General features: G+C 59.4%; 1 protein-coding gene across 1 annotated transcript in view; it reads left to right on the top strand.

Annotated features, from left to right (window-relative positions):
* TMEM132E (transmembrane protein 132E) overlaps window positions 1-15,571 on the top strand; it is a 51,915-nt gene extending 36,344 nt beyond the window's left edge. Inside the window, exons 4-11 of the mRNA XM_028109205.2 lie at window positions 3,874-4,804; window positions 6,228-6,374; window positions 6,643-6,835; window positions 7,720-7,863; window positions 10,169-10,374; window positions 12,228-12,516; window positions 13,463-13,654; window positions 14,516-15,571. Of these exons, the coding sequence (XP_027965006.2) occupies window positions 3,874-4,804; window positions 6,228-6,374; window positions 6,643-6,835; window positions 7,720-7,863; window positions 10,169-10,374; window positions 12,228-12,516; window positions 13,463-13,654; window positions 14,516-15,571 (3,158 nt within the window). The remainder of the gene's footprint in view (window positions 1-3,873; window positions 4,805-6,227; window positions 6,375-6,642; window positions 6,836-7,719; window positions 7,864-10,168; window positions 10,375-12,227; window positions 12,517-13,462; window positions 13,655-14,515) is intronic.
* The last annotated feature ends 492 nt before the right edge of the window (window positions 15,572-16,063 follow it).

The raw sequence follows: 16,063 nt of genomic DNA, 5'->3' as shown, positions 1-16,063 counted from the left end.
GCTGCGGAACAAGGGGAGCAGGGTGAGGGCCCAAGCGTGGCCGGGGTTCAGAGCCAAGCCTGAAGACCCGCTGCGTGTGGGCCGCCTGGTGTGCGGCCTGAGGGGCAGGTGTGCCCCAGCCCGGGTTAGCAGCTCTCCCTCTGTTGGGGGTCCGGGCTACCACGTCCCCACGTCACACCCCTACAGCACCTCTCCCCCACCCCTGGACCTGCCCAACCTCGGATCTGTGTAGATCTTCCCCTCCCCCATCTGTGGTCCTTCCTTCCCCGGGCCGGGCCCTGCTCCATGCCAAGGTGCAGGCTAGTGTGCACGCTTGCACACACACACAAGCGTGCACACACCTTCCCACAGAGCGTCCCTGAAAACCTGACCCGTCTGTCGACAGCTCCGCAGGTCTCACCTTCCTCCCCTCCAGCCCCCACCACCCCAGAACACTTCCAGGTCCTCTCCCACGTCCCTGGGGAAACCGAGGCCCAGAGAGATCAAGCAACTCCTTACTCAGGCTCCAGAGTAAGTGAGCACAGGAGAACAGGGCTTTAGTGCTGCAATCTCAGAAACACTCGCCTCCCCCACAGAGGAGGCCTCAGGGCCCCGGAGGAGAGAATGACTCATGGTGGTGACTGGAGGGGGTGTCGTGTGTCACGACGACATAAATACAAAAACCGTAGCACCCCAATACTGTCTTTTCTGGCTCCCCTTTCTGAAAGCAAGCTGTTTTCTTAACACAAGTAGCTCCCCCTTTCAGAAACTCAGACTCCTTATCTGCGAGGCTACCGACCCTGCGCCAGGACCCCTCCCCCTGAGCGGCCACTCAATCTCCTCTGCTGTAGGAGGAGGCACTCCTACCCCACACGGCACCCCAGTCAGTGGTGGGCAGCTCATTCCGAGAGCCCCACTCATTCCACAAAAATCTACTGAGGGCAGAGGGGTGCATGCCAACGTGGTGTCCAGTCCCTTCCTCCGTGCCCCGATCTGCTGCCCGCCTGGTGGTTCCTGCCCCCACTGGGCCTCCCAGGGGTCCAGATGGCCCACCGTGGGGTTGGCCCACCGAGAGAGTCCGAGGGGACTAAGCGCCACTCAGCAGCCTCTGGGATGTCCTGGGGACGGTAGGCAAGGCAGGGCCAGTGGTTATGATTTGGGCAGCCCCATCCTGCACACCCCAGCCTGGGGGGTGGTGAACACTTCCAGCTGCAGCAGCTGCCCTTCTCCAGGCCCAGCGGGACACGCACGGTGGCCCTCCCCATCTCAGCCCTGGCCATCCCCCCACACAGACCAGTGCCCCCCTCCTCCCCCTTGGCCTCTTAGCCAACATCCCTGTGAGGGGGCCAGTGTCACCATCTCAGTTTCTGATGTGGGAACCAAGGCCCAACGTGGGAAGTAACTTGCCAGCGAGTGTCACAGGGAGAACCTTGAACTTGAGTCTTGAAATCTTTGCCTGCTTCCTGCTGCTTCCAAAGCAGTTGGCTGGCTCCTTGTGCCCTGGCTCAGATTGTTACCCTGGACCCCAACATGTGTGACTCGGGCCAGCCTTCCCCCCCCAACCCCGATGGCAGGGGATACCTCGGAGACTCCTGGGGTAACTGTGGGGTGGGGATTCCAGCCTGGAAGGCTCTCCCCATCTCTCCAGACATCTTCCTGTCCTCCTCTTGAACTTGGCTGCCCTCCTGTACGCCACCACTGGCAGCCGGTGTACCTTGCAGGGTGCAGAGCATCCAGGGGGGGAGGGTGGCCCAGGAACAGCGTTCTCCCGGGAATGGAAGAAGCAGTCTGGGGGTCAGAGCATGGCCTGCGCCCCCATGGGTGGTCTCCCCAGCTGGTCCTAAGGGCCGCTCAGAGAGAGCCCTAAGTAGGTACATGAGACCAGGTGCCACTCCTCTTAGATCACCTGACCCAAAGGGCCAATGCCCTGCCCCAAGCCAAATACCTCTTTGAATGAGGAAATTAAACCACAGGTTTAAAAAAAAAAAAAAAAGGACATAGACACCAGAGCCACCAGAGTCTCCAGAGCTGGGAATTTTTAGTTCATTGCCTTTATGAGGAATTGGCTGTGAAGGTTTGTAGAACTGTCAAGGTTTCATTGATGGTGATAAAATGATAAATGTGCATCAACTGCAAGTAACCACTATAGCGTTGATTAGGAGTCTCCTCCTTGGGACACAGGTCCCCACAAATCACTCAGCGTAAATCAGCCATGATTTGTTGAAGGCTTGCTCAGTGCACAGACGCACAGATAACTAGCTTCCATACAAGACAGGATGAGAGGTTCCCTCCAAGAAGGAAAATCGCAGGAATTGAGGTCATATCCTGGAGGGCTTCATGGAGGAGGTGGCATTGGAGCTGGCCCTCGGAGAAGGATTCCCATCTGGATGTGTACAGTTAGGAAAGAAGAGGATTTGACTCAGAGGGCACAGCATGAGCAAAGGAGGGGAGATAAGGTGGCATCAGCGAGTGCTAAAGCCAAAAGTTATCCAGTTATGCTGGCAGCGGGGACTTGGAGGGAGCAGTCCTGGGGAAAGGGGAGCCTGAAACCCCACTGTAGAGGACCCTGAGGGCCACACTCAGGCTCAAGGTGAGTTTGGATTTTGTTTTGTAAGCAGAAGGGAGCGATTCTTTCATAATACTTACAGACGTTGGCATTGTGTTGCACAATTGAGTGCTTTCTTACTTGATTCTCGAAAACAGAACAATGACAGCACCACATCCTGCAAGATCAGCACATTATTATTACCCTGATTTTTAAAGGTGAGGAAAGTGACTCAGGGGTCCATGGAAAGATCCAGAACTGCTTCTCAAACCTCGAACCCCCACATCTTGTTCCTTCCTATTCCTTGACAGTGTCCAACAGGAGTTGAGCAGGCAGTGAGGAGCCAGCAAGGTCCCATTTGTGTCCAGGACAAACACATCACTCTGCTGCTGTGGAGGGGAGGAGATGCCAAGGAGGCAGTTAGGGGGAGAAGGGAGACCCAGTCGTGCCATGTTACGTTGTCAGAGCAACAGGATCCAGGCCAGAACCGGAGCAGGGTTCTGGGGATGGAGGACGGGGGTAGCTCGGGACACACTACAGAGTCAACAGGTGGAATTGCTAGAATGTGGCAGGGTCCTGCACGGATGTGGGGAGGGGACCAGAGACATCAGATCCAAGGCCCATGTTGGGTTTGGGAGACTGGGGTTAAGTTCCCTGCATGTATAATGGCGTCGGGGGAGGAAGTAGGGGGAAATAAGGGATCTCCGGGGGCCCTGCACCATCTGAGGCAGCTGGTACAGGAACGGGCTTGGCTTTGAGAGTCAGGTGGCCCCAGGGTTCGAATCTTAGTTCTGGCCCCTGTCCCTCACGTGACTTGGGTAAGTTACTTAAGCACTCTTCACCTTGACCTATAAGATACAAGAATAGGCTCTCAAAAAAGAGAAATTATTGATAGAAAACGGATTGAATCCAGGGAGATGGTAGAATACCTAGCTGGGAGGATCCATCTGAGGATCAAGCAAACTAATGCCTGCAGAGCGCTGAGCAGGTTGTAACGGCAAGAGTCCCCGCTTTCCCAACGCCACACTCTGCCCTCCGCCCTTTCTGCACACTACTTGGTAAATCTTCACAACCGCACTTCGAGGCAGAAACCCATTTTATCTTCATTTTTCAGACGAGGATGCCCGGGGAATAAAACCTCTCTAAAGCCTCACAGTGCTTTGCACTGGTATTAGGTCCACCCCCACGCTGGGGCAAAAGAGGCAATGGCGAGGGGACGGTTGTCCTGCCAGCACAGGCAGGGCGGGCTCGGAGCTGATGCCCTCTGCGGGGTGGGAGGCTGGGGTGCCCTGCGGCCCCAGCACAGCCTCTGCTGACCCCTCCGGGCTCTTGCCTCTGTCTGTCCCCAGCCTCCGGCCGCTCCCACCCGGCCAGCCCCAGCCCCCCGGGGCCGCAGGCCAGCCCAGTGCTGCCGGTCAGCTACCGCCTGTCGCGGACGCGGCTGGCCTTCTTCCTGCGGGACGCGCGGCCCCCACCTCCTGCATTCGCCAACGGCTCCCTGCAGCGCTCCGAGCCCTTCGTCGTGTTCCAGACCAAGGAGCTGCCCGTCCTCAACGTCTCCCTGGGGCCCTTCAGCACCAGCCAGGTGGTGGCCCGGGAGCTGCTGCAGCCGTCCAGCACCCTGGACATCCCCGAGCGCCTGACCGTCAACTGGAAGGTGCGGGCCTTCATCGTCCGCGCCCGCGTGCCCGCCTCGCAGCCCGTGGCCCAGGTGCTGTTCTACGTGGCCGGCCGCGACTGGGACGACTTCGGCGTCACCGAGCGGCTGCCCTGTGTCCGCCTGCACGCCTTCCGGGACGCCCGGGAGGTCAAGAGCTCCTGCCGCCTCAGCGGGGGCCTGGCCACCTGCCTGGTGCGGGCCGAGCTGCCCTTGGCCTGGTTCGGGCCCCCGGCCCCCGCCGCGCCGCCCGCCGCCCGCCGCAAGTCTCCGGACGGGCTGGACCCCGAGGCCGCGGGGGAGAGTCAGCAGGCTGAGCTCTACTACACCCTCCACCCCCCGGACGCGTCGGGGGGCTGCGGGGGCGCCCGTCGGGGGGCGGGGCCGGGGCCGAGCGCCCGCGCCGAGAGCCCCACCCAGCACCCACTGCTGCGCATCGGGAGCATCAGCCTGTTCCGCCCGCCCCCCAGGAGGACCCTGCAGGAGCACAGGCTGGACAGCAACCTGATGATCCGCCTGCCAGATCGGCCCCTCAAGCCTGGGGAGGTGCTCAGCATCCTCCTCTACCTCGCCCCCAACTCCTCCTCTCCCTCCAGCCCCAGTGTGGAGCATTTCACACTCAGGTAGGGGGCTTGTGGGTAGAGGGGTCTACCTTCCCTTCCGAGGTCAAATGCATAGCTCGCCCCCTTTAGGGGTGTGCCCACGCCTGCCTGGCCAGCACCCTAATCCTACCTCTTCCATTTATCGCTTGAGAAACCTCAGGAAGACACCTTATTTACTTAAGCCTGTATTCTCATCAGCTTGATGACAACAAAATTTTCTGCCCGACCTCTGTAGCTCACAGAAATAGTCGAGGAGAAATGTCAGTTCCCACAAGCATAGGTATCAAAAATGATAGAATGGAGTTGGAAGGGCCCTTAGATGTTAGCTGGTGCAACTCTCCCATTTTACAGATGAGGAGACCCAGGCCAAAGAGAAGAAATGGAGACCAGAGAGCAGCCCATTGGCTGGGAGCCAGAAGATGAGCAGGAGTCTGTCCATGTGTCAGGCCATTTGCCCAATCCTGGAGATGGGAGAAAACATTTCAGGAGTCCCAGCCTTTTCTACACCCTGAACGGGATTACAGTTTACGAATTCAGAAATACCTTAAGTCGTATCAAGGCCCCACCAAAATATTCCCCCCACCCCAGACATTATGCTTAGGACCCAAAACATCACCATTAACCTCCAGCTTCTTTGAGTGACGTATCGCCCTCTTTCCTGAGTGTACCACCTTAAAGTTCAGATATTCCTGGAGGGATAGACCTGATTCAATGATTAATACCTGAATGTGAATATGACTTAAATCACTCATCACAGATTTTGGGCCGCATTAATAGGAGTAGAGCATGTAGAATCAAGGAGGTGGTCACCGTTCTGCTTTAGTCAGTATTAATCAGAGCACAGCTGAAGTGTTGTATTTAGTATAGGCCTCAACGCCTGTGTGTTCAGTGTCCAGAAGAGGGTTGCAAGGGTTGAACCCTAGTTGCAAAGATTGACTTGAAACTATGGCAGAAAGCAGTAATTGGAGGAACTAGAGATTTTAGGCCTGGAGAAAAGAAGACTCAGGGAACACTTGCTTCCCTCTTGCTGTCCAAAGAACTGTTCCAGTTGAGATGAAGGAGAGTTGTTCTCTCTTGCCCCAGCAGAACCCATGACTGTTAAGACTTCAGCTAAATATAGGAAAGGGATTTCTAGTCCTTAGCGGCTTTCTGAGAATGGAATTAGATGTGTGCAGCAGTGACTACTCTGTCACTGAGGTATGCAAGTAGAGATTTGGTAAGAACTTGGCAGAGAGATATGGTAGAAGCAACTGTAGCCTCCACGGAGGGTCAGAGGTTTCAGCTACATGATACCAGACTCCCCAGGTTCATCTCCAGTGTTGAGTCCAAGATAATTTACTGGGGTAATTTACTCACCCAGCCGGGGGCGGGGGGAGTGGCCAGGTGGGCAGCCACTGGGCCCTAGGCTGACCGTCTCCCTCTCTTTCTTCCCTCTTTGTCCCAGGGTGAAGGCCAAGAAGGGTGTAACCCTTCTGGGCACCAAGTCACGGAGTGGTCAGTGGCACGTGACCTCGGAGCTGCTGACTGGGGCAAAGCACTCAACAGCCACCGTGGATGTGGCCTGGGCCCAGGGCACCCCACTGCCCCCCTGGTAAGCACCTCTGTCCTCTCTGCAGGACAGCACCTGGAAGGGGTGGGGGCATTCTTGATGGAGGAAGCCAGGCTGGCAGAAGGGCAGGCGCTCAGGTGGTGGGGACTCTGAGGTCCAGGCTGGGGCACCTCGGGTGGCTGGAGAAGGCTCAGAAGTCCCCAGCAGGCAGGCTGCCGAGGAGGGCTGGGGGCCCCACCAGGGATTTCAGAGATCCTGGGCTGCTCCCAGCCCTTCCTCCTGGGCTCTGCTTCCTGCCCCGACCCTGCAGGGAAGGCCAGGGGCCTCTGGAGATCCTGCAGCTGGACTTTGAGATGGAGAACTTCACCAGCCAGTCGGTCAAGCGGAGGATCATGTGGCACATCGACTACCGCGGCCCCAGCGCCCGGCCTGACCTGGAGCGGGCGGTCACTGAGTTGACAGTCATCCAGCGGGATGTCCAAGCAATCCTGCCCCTAGCCATGGTGAGCAGGGTGGTGACTGGCCAGTGGATGCGTGCGTCTGTTGCGGGTGCATGTGCACGACCAGCATGTGCCCCGCTGAGCATACGTGTGGATCAATGCGTGTGTACGTGTGGGCCTGTGCCTGAGTGTGTGACTGCCTCCTGCACCCAGGTGTGCCTGTGAGTATAGGGGTGTGTGTGTGTGTGTGTGTGTGTGTGTGTGTGTGTGTGCACACACACTCACTGGAGGCAGGCAGTGCTCTGTGCCTCGTGCTGGAGTAGGACAGCAGATGCTCGGGGGGACAGAGGTGGAAGAAGTCACCCGTGGAGAGGCCATTCAGGGGAGGCTTCCTGGAGGAGGTGGCCGTGCAGTTGAGCTTTGAAGGACACGTGGAAGGAAGGGCTCATACAACCAGAGACGGTGAGGAGGGTGCTCTAGGCAGGGGATCACGCGGACAAAGGTGTGGTGATGGGAATGTGAGTAGTTTGTTCTAAGGCGCGGTGGTTGGGGAAGGGTGCCATGGGGTGGTAAGGCTGGAGGAATCGTCTGCAAACAGCCCAGGGGTGCCTGGAATGGCTGGGCAGATGTGTTGGATGTGACTCCATGAATGTGGAGGAGCATGTAAGGCGTCAATAGAAGATGATGGGGGACTGGGGAAGGACTGTTTCCTGGCAGCGGGCTGAGGTAGACCAGAAGGCTACTGCAGGAGGCCAAGTGAGCAGAGTGTCTGAGAAGACTCGTGAGACTGAGCGGCTGCACCTCTCCGCACGTGTGCAGGTGTCCCCAGGGGAAGGCTGTGCATCTGAGGACTGGGGCAGCCAGGCGCCTGGGCCTTGGCTGGCGTGTCCTAGGAGAGCGGAGGACCACAAGTGTCCCCACTCAGCAGAGCCCCACCCTCCCTGCAGGACACCGAGATCATCAACACGGCTATCCTGACTGGCAGGACAGTGGCCATCCCGGTCAAGGTCATCGCCATCGAGGTGACTGGCCTTGTCCTAGATGTCTCTGCCTTGGTGGAATGCAAATCTGACAATGAGGACATCATCAAGGTGGGCTTCCTGGAGGTGGGGACCCTGGGAAGAAGGCCTCAGACCTTCAGGGGGAGTGGAACTCCAAGCCAGAGAGGAACTGGCATCCCAGGCAGCTTCCTGTTGCAGGCAAAAGGAGGAGAAACGCGGGGGTGGGGGTGGGGGGAAGGTGCCAGTGGGAATAGCTTCAGGCATCCGTGCCTGGTGGGGGTGAGGAAAAGCCCCGGGTACTACTGGTCCTGGAGGGCTTCCTGCAGGAATATGAAAGAGACCGTTTGTCAGGCAGAGGGGAGAAGGCAGTGTTGACAGCCCGAGCTCAACCCAGTATAGCAAGTGATGATGGAGCCCCTGCCTGGACAGACACGGGGCAAGGCAACCGGGGCGGGGGAGGGGGGGCCTCAAGGACACACCCTGACGCCCTGAACCCAGGCGCTGGTGCCCAAATGGAGGAGATTCAGCTCAGAGTGGAAGCCCCGGAAGCATGGAGTGAAGGTTGTATAAGAAGTTAAGCCAGGAGTGAAGGCTGTGTAAGGAAGAACCCACTCAGGGCACACACACCCCAAATCCCCCAACTCCTGCGGGCCCCTCCCAGAGCTCCCTCCCCAGAGACCCACTCCGGGCCCCAGGTCTCCACGGCCCAACAAACGGGACAGCCGTCTGACTCAAATGACCTACTTTGCCACCTCCCCAGGAGGGCCTCCAGATTTGCCCCTTCAGACAGCCATCTCAGGCAGTGGGACAGACAGTGACGCAGGGGAGTGGCAGTCCTGGTGTCGGTGTGGTGGGTGAGCTGTTTATCAGGCCAGCCTCCAGCAGGTGCCCAAATCAGATGATCAGACAAGGGAGTCTGTTCCCTGAGCCTGTAAATAGCTCAGTCTGAAGGAGAGCAGGAGGAGTGGGCCGTGGGTGTCCTTCTCCCTCAGGCTAACTGGGGCTAGCCTGGGGTGTGTGCACTCTCTCTCTCCACATTCCGCCCCAGATCCCTCAGGTCTGGGGAGCTGGAGCCTCACCTCATCCCTCCCCCACCCAGGAAGAATGCCCCCCAATTGAGCCAGAGCAGAGTAGAAGCCTTGCCCAGGCCCGTGGGGCTTTCCAGGGCTGGCAGGCTGGGACAGGAAAAAAAACAACGGACCTGCTCTCAAAGGCCCTCATCCAGCACCTGCTTCTGCCCCCCAGACTCCCCCACTCCCCTGCTCCGGCCACAAAGTGGACCAGAACAAAGTCTTGACTGCTTAGATACCAAAGGGAATTCACAAAGATTCTAAATGGAATTTGTTTCCACTCTCAGTGAAATACACTCAGGTTCTTTATGGAGTTTGCAAACACTCGGAATGGAATTTACCAGCCTTCAGATGGAATTCTCTGCCTTCTAAAGTGGGAAATGAGCATTTCTGGCAGGGCTCCTCTCCCACGTCCTACCACCCCCCATCCGAGATGGTTAAGGGAGCTAGCAGGAGTTTGGGAATAGCCAGGGGCTCATCAGAGATGAGCCACCGTGCCAGCACCCTCCCTGCCCCCCACCAGAGCCTTCAGAATGTCACGAGCCCCACCAGCCGCATGATTAGACCCTCCCCAAATGCGAGGGTGTGCACCCATGGGCGTGTACCAGCAGGAACACCTCAATGCACTGCACATGAGATTCACTCCAGAGTGTGCCAGGTACATACTGGGCACACTTGACATATACACAACCCACCTACATCTGTCCTGAGTACTGGCACAGGTGTCCCCCGAGATGTGTTCAGCAGGCACGTGCTCATCCAAGGAACCTCTAGGAATATGAGCTGCGGTCCTGGTGGCCATGCATTTGTAAAAGCGGCACCTGCTGGTAGCAGCCATCCACCTGTCTGTCCTAATTTTTCCTCTCCCCATCCCCAGCTCCACCCCTGGCTAGAACCGTCCCCGCACCTGAAATGAACCAGCTGCTTATTTTCCTGCAGCCGCAGGGCCGCATGGGCCGTGGAGGAATCATGGGTTCAGGACATGCCCCTCTGTACTGTGGAGGATGCCACCAAAAGACACCTCTGCCAGAGCACCAGCCTAGGGGCCCCTCAGCCTGAAGGCTCCTCTGAGGTGTGGTCTGCCCCATAAGAAACAGTCTCCTATAAAGTCAGGTGCATGTTGGCTCCTTGCCAGGGAGCAAACACCTCCCATAGAAGCGCTGAGAGATGATCTGTGAAGAAATAATGGGAGCAGGGACACCCGAAGCTGACACCTCCCAGGGGAAATAAATCTGGTGCTTCCCCCCACCCCCGGTCCTCCCTTTCGGCCCACAGGAGGCCCTGTAGGGCAAGCCGTGCCAACCAACCTCCTTTCCCTTCCCCAGGTATCCAGCAGCTGCGACTACGTGTTTGTGAGTGGAAAGGAGTCACGCGGGTCCATGAATGCCAGGGTCACCTTCCGCTATGACATCCTCAATGCCCCCCTGGAAATGACAGTCTGGGTCCCCAAGCTGCCCCTGCACATTGAACTCTCGGATGCACGCCTCAGCCAAGTGAAGGGCTGGAGGGTACCCATCCTCCCCGACCGGAGGTACAGCCTTACACACACAGTGGATACTCGACAGACTCACAGGTGGACACAGCCCTGGCACAGGGTCTGATCCACGTATGTGTATAAGGCCCTAGGTGTACACAGGCTGCAGGTCGGTTAGGCAATCAACAAACTTTTATTGAGCAGCTACTGTGTTGCCAAGCACAGGTGGGTGCTTGAGACATGGGGTGAGTGTGGCCAGTGCCTGATCCAGCCAAGCTCTGGGTCTATCAGGGAGGTTGTCCTGTATGTGCCACAGGACACAGTAGACACAGGAAGCCCTCTGTGTGGGGAATCAAGTGACACAAAGGAGAGAACCGCCTGTTCCTCTAGAACAAGTCGAGGCAGGCTTCCTGGAAGAGGTGACTCTTGGCTAAGTCTTAAAGAATGAGTGGAAGGGAGTTGGCTGGGAAGACAGGGTGAGAGAGTAGCCAGGCCACAGACAAAATGGAGCAGACGCGCAACACAGAAGCACATACACCTACATACATGTACCTCAGCCTGTGCACAGCAGGGGCACACTCGTGAGTGCCTCAGCCCAGGCATACAGCGACTCACACCAGGCTCCCTTGGCGGGGGCGCCTCACGCACCTGAGTGCACATCTCTGGGGCATGCGCTCCACTCGCCCCTCACTCTGCTGCTGGAGAGGGGAGCCGGCAGGGCAGAGGAAGGAAGAGGGGCGGGCAACTGACAGGAGAGGGGCTGGGCTGGGGGAGAAGCCTGTGGCCAAGGGAGAGCTGGGCTCAGTTCAATTCTGCAGAGATGAGGAAAAGCCAGACCGTGTGGATCAGAGCCTCTCAAACTTGAACGTGCACATGAGCTCCCGAGGAGCCTATTAAAGTGCACATTCTGATCCCGTGGGTCTGGGAGGGGGCCTGTGATTCTGCCCTGGGCCCAGCTCCCAGGCCAGCTTTGAGTCATGAGGGCGTGGTGAACTCTGAAGGGAGACAGGCTGGGTTTAAATCCTGACTGCTGTTTCCTTAGCTGGGCAACCTTGGACTACTTAACCTTTCCGTGCGCCCCGTTTCTTCATCTGCAAATGGGCACGTTGACACTTACCTCAGCGTGGTTGTGAGGATGGGTTAACCCAGGTAAAAGAGCCCTCTGTGAATGGGTATTGTGGTTGTTTGATTCATCCACAGCAGTAGCAAACCATGAGCCGTGTCCTTGGCTCGCTCTCTCCAGAGCATGCTCTCCTGACCGTGGATCTCCTGGTTTTAGCATCTTCGGCAACCTGGATAGGCTGAATTTCCCGAATCATCCAGTCCTGGCTCCCTTTTGCTTACTGGTGCTTTCCTCAGTTTACCTCTCTCCTCTTGGGTTTTCCTATAAGCAGCAAGAGGTACCAGGCCACACATTCCACGCAGTGCCTGGAAATCGCCTCAGCCAAATATCCAAGTGCATCGCTTCCAAGTTCTGCTCGCCCCCAGCTGTAAGGGCACCCCCCAGCCAAGCGGTCTGGCCCTCTGAATGAGGAATGCCTTTGCTCCAGTTTAGAGCGGAGAACAGGGCCAGGCGCCGGCTTAGCGCTGAAAAAGAGACCGCGCTTGTCAGGATCCAACCCCGGCTATTGTCAGGCATGGGTGAAACCCCGCAGAGGCCGAGAGGGCCAAGGGGTGGGGGTGGGGGGCAAGAAGGCACCTTTCTAGGAGCGAAAAGGCTGGGGACTCCTGGCTCCGAGCTGGTCAGAGACAGAAGGAATGGGACTGGGGGGAGGGGGGAGGCTTGCCGTGTGCCCAGCGCCCACCCACGGGAGGCAGGGAGGAGCCCGTAGCCCACACGGGTGAGGGAGGTGACTTGTGCAGGTCGGAGGCAGGCGGAGGAGCCCTGAGCCCCGGCCTCCCCACCCCAGGTCGGCCCGGGAGAGTGAGGACGAGGAGGAGGAGGAGGAGGAGCGGCGGCAGAGCGCCAGTCGAGGCTGCACCCTGCAGTACCAGCACGCCACCCTGCAGGTCTTCACCCAGTTCCACACGACGTCGTCCGAGGGCGCCGACCAGGTGGTCCCCATGCTGGGCCCAGACTGGCTGGTGGAGGTCACCGACCTGGTCAGCGACTTCATGCGGGTGGGGGACCCCCGAGTGGCACGCATGGTGGACAGCAGCACGCTGGCTGGCCTGGAGCCGGGCACTACCCCCTTCAAGGTAGGCACAGGGGCACTGCGTGGGCAGAGAACACAGATGTCCCTGGGACAGGGTTTCTAGGGCCTCGGCCTCTGGGATCAACCCCGGCAGGCCCCCACAACACACTCTCTGCCCCTCAGCCCGCCCCCACCCCCCCTGCCTGAAACCCCACCATCAGTGGTAAGCTCCTTTCACTTCCCCTTGGCAAAGGATCTCCCCGCAAGCCCTGTCGACCTTTACCAACCCTGTAAGGCTCGGTGTGGTCCCGGAGAGCAGGTGTGGGTGAGGCGGGGGGGGCTCAGGAATGGGAATTCAGGGACCTAGGAACTCAAAGCTGACCCTTCTCCTGTACACCTGGGTGCCTGGGTAGAAATCATCCCTCTAAGAGATGGTGAATAGTGTGACCCACTGGCTAGAATCTGCCTGCAGATGTATTTATGTGTAAAGCAACTGATCCAACATTGAAACAATTGGCAGCTCTCTCATTTTTAAAAATCTAGACTTCCGGTTTTACAAAATATGAATCTGGCAACCCTGGGCCTACATTCCCACCTGGCAGTAACTGGCTGGAGTCAATACTGGTGCCCCCCCTACATGAGCACGAGTCCTCCTATTTGCCACAGTCCCCACCACTCCCTTTTGTCTCTCATTGAGGCCAAACCCCAGTTGCTATTCATCACCGTGTGGGGCTATTGTTTACCTTAAATTCTGCCTAACTCTTCTCATCTGTGTTCCTGCCTGGCTCCTGTGAGCCCTTGGACCCTGATTTCCAGCTGCAGCCCTAAGGCAGAGCCTAAGAGTCCAGCCTCCCAGCCTGCCACCCCCCCACCCTGCCACCCCGCCACCCCACCCCCCCACCCTGTGCTCCGGGCCTCTCTTCCAGCAGCGCTGGGACTCCTCCGCGGCTGGGAATCCTGGGGGTGCTGCTTTCCTGGCCTTCGCTCACCCCTGCCCCACTCTGCCTCAGGTGGTGTCCCCACTGACAGAGTCTGTGCTTGGGGAGACGCTGCTAACAGTGACGGAGGAGAAGGTCAGCATCACACAGCTGCAGGCCCAGGTGGTGGCCAGCCTCGCCCTCTCCCTGCGGCCCAGCCCAGGGAGCAGCCACACCATCCTGGCCACCACAGCCGCCCAGCAGACCCTCAGCTTCCTCAAGCAGGTAACCGGATGCCCAGCCTGCCAACCTGGGGGCTTGGGGTATGGAAGGAAGAAGGAAACTCCAGTTTGTCCTTGTGCCATCAGTCCCCCCAATTCAGGCTTTAATGGAAGGTCTGTCTACCCTTGGTGCCCAACACACCTGGCCCACCCCATTCCCCTGCCATCTGCACAGGGAGTCTGGCCGCCTCCACCCCTAGGAATTACCCCCACCCATCTCTGGAGCCCCAGCTGCAGCCCCACACCCGGGGGCACAAGACAGAGGTGGAAAGGTGACAGGCAGGAGCACAGGGAGCAAGAAGGCAGGTGTTGAGCACTGACCCAAGAGTCTCCCTGCCCCTAACTTGCTCCATGACCACAGGCCAATCCCTTCTCTGAGAGCCCTGCTTCCTCACCTGTAGGGAAGGCATTTCTCAGGATGTTTTAACAGAGGAGAATGCTGGGGTGGGGTATGTGTTGTCAATCTCCACATGTCTAATGGGGATGATCCTAAGGTCAGGCATGGAGATACGGGGTTCCTCCTGCAGCAAAAGGGACTTGAGGTAGACCCAAGGCAGAACATATGTTCAGCTCATCAGGGGGAGAAGGATGAGTGGACAGGGAAATTCTTCGGGCGGTATGAGGCCACAACATACCCCTTACCCTGCCCACAACCTCCAGAGGAGGACTTCCTGCTCCCACAATTGTTCCTGAGCCCCTGCCACTTGCCAGGCACAGTTGCAGTGCCGGGAATACAGCCGGGAGCCAGAGTACTGCGGTCCCTGTCCTCACAGAGCTCGGCATCTGCTCAGCACCTAGCGGTGAAGCCAGCCAGGACTAGCTCTCTGACTCCTGCCCCCTTCTCCTCCTCCTCCTCTTCCTCCAGGAAGCCCTCCTGAGCCTCTGGCTCTCCTACAGTGATGGCACCACCGCCCCCCTCTCCCTCTACAGCCCCCGGGACTACGGGCTGCTGGTGAGCAGCCTGGACGAGCGGGTGGCCACGGTGACCCAGGACCGGGCCTTCCCGCTGGTGGTGGCGGAGGCCGAGGGGGCAGGGGAACTGCTGCGGGCCGAGCTCACCATCGCGGAGAGCTGCCAGAAAACCAAGCGCAAGAGTGTGCTGGCCACGACCCCCGTGGGTCTGCGGGTGCACTTTGGGCGGGACGAGGAGGACCCCACTTACGACTACCCGGGGCCCAGCCAGCCGGGCCCCGGTGGGGGCGGGGACGAGGCCCGGGGAGCCGGCCCACCCGGCACGGCGGTGCCGGCAGCCGAGGCCCCGGGCCCGGGCACCGCCAGCCCCGCCGTGCCGCCCACGGAAGACTTCCTGCCGCTGCCCACCGGCTTCCTGCAGATGCCGCGCGGGCTGACGGACCTGGAGATCGGCATGTACGCGCTGCTGGGCGTCTTCTGCCTCGCCATCCTCGTCTTCCTCATCAACTGCATCGTCTTCGTGCTGCGTTACCGGCACAAGCGCATCCCGCCCGAGGGCCAGACCAGCATGGACCACTCTCACCACTGGGTGTTCCTGGGCAACGGGCAGCCGCTGCGGGGGCAGGGGGAGCTGTCCCCGCCCACGGGCAACCCGCTGGAGACCGTGCCCGCCTGCTGCCACGGCGACCACCCCAGCAGCGGCAGCTCGCAGAGCAGCGTGCAGAGCCAGGGGCACGGGCGGGGCGACGGCTCCTCGGGCGGCTCGGCCCGGGACCAGGCCGAGGACGCTGCCAGCTCGCCCACCTCCAAGCGCAAGCGGGTCAAGTTCACCACCTTCACCGCACTGCCCACGGAGGAGCTCGGCTATGACTCAGTGCCCGCCGGCGAGGGGGAGGAGGACGACGAAGAGGACCTGGGTTGGGGCTGCCCAGACGTGGCGGGCGCCACGCGGCCCACCGCGCCCCCAGACCTGCACAATTACATGCGCAGAATCAAAGAGGTGGCATAGAGGCGCCGTCCGCCCAGGGGGTGCGCTCTGCGTGGGCCACGGCCGGGAGCCCTGCTCACACCGATGCAGGCCGGCTGAAGTGGATTTTGTACTCCCTGCCCCTGCAGCTTTGCTCTGTGCTGGGCGGCCAGCCTACCCCCCGTGGTCCTTCCCGCCACCTCACCCCGTACCCGATTCTGCCACCGAAGGTGGAGGGCTCCTTCCTCAGGAGCTTGCTAGGAGGAAAGCAATCCCAGCCCTCATTCTACCCTTTCCAGACCTCCTCCCATCTTACACAACCCCCTGCCCCAAAAGTGAGGCATGGAGGCCAAGCTTGGGGTGAGGCGGGCCCACACTGTGCCCCTGCCCCCCCCCACGTCCCCTGTCTTCCCCCTGTGCCGGGGGGGGCTTTGGGGGGTCTTGTGTCACAAGCTGCACAAAGACTTTTCTCAAACCACTATTCAGGGATTTCTGTCCTGCAGGGTGGGGAGGCGGCGGCTGCCTGCCCTGCCA

The sequence above is a fragment of the Eumetopias jubatus genome, unplaced genomic scaffold, assembly GCF_037043125.1.
Source record: "Eumetopias jubatus isolate StellerSeaLion01/CBP00866 unplaced genomic scaffold, mEumJub1_p1.0 scaffold_10, whole genome shotgun sequence".
NCBI classification, from domain to species: domain Eukaryota; kingdom Metazoa; phylum Chordata; class Mammalia; order Carnivora; family Otariidae; genus Eumetopias; species Eumetopias jubatus.
The sequence above is the reverse complement of the archived record's forward strand: the minus strand, read 5'-3'. Positions and strand labels throughout refer to the sequence as shown.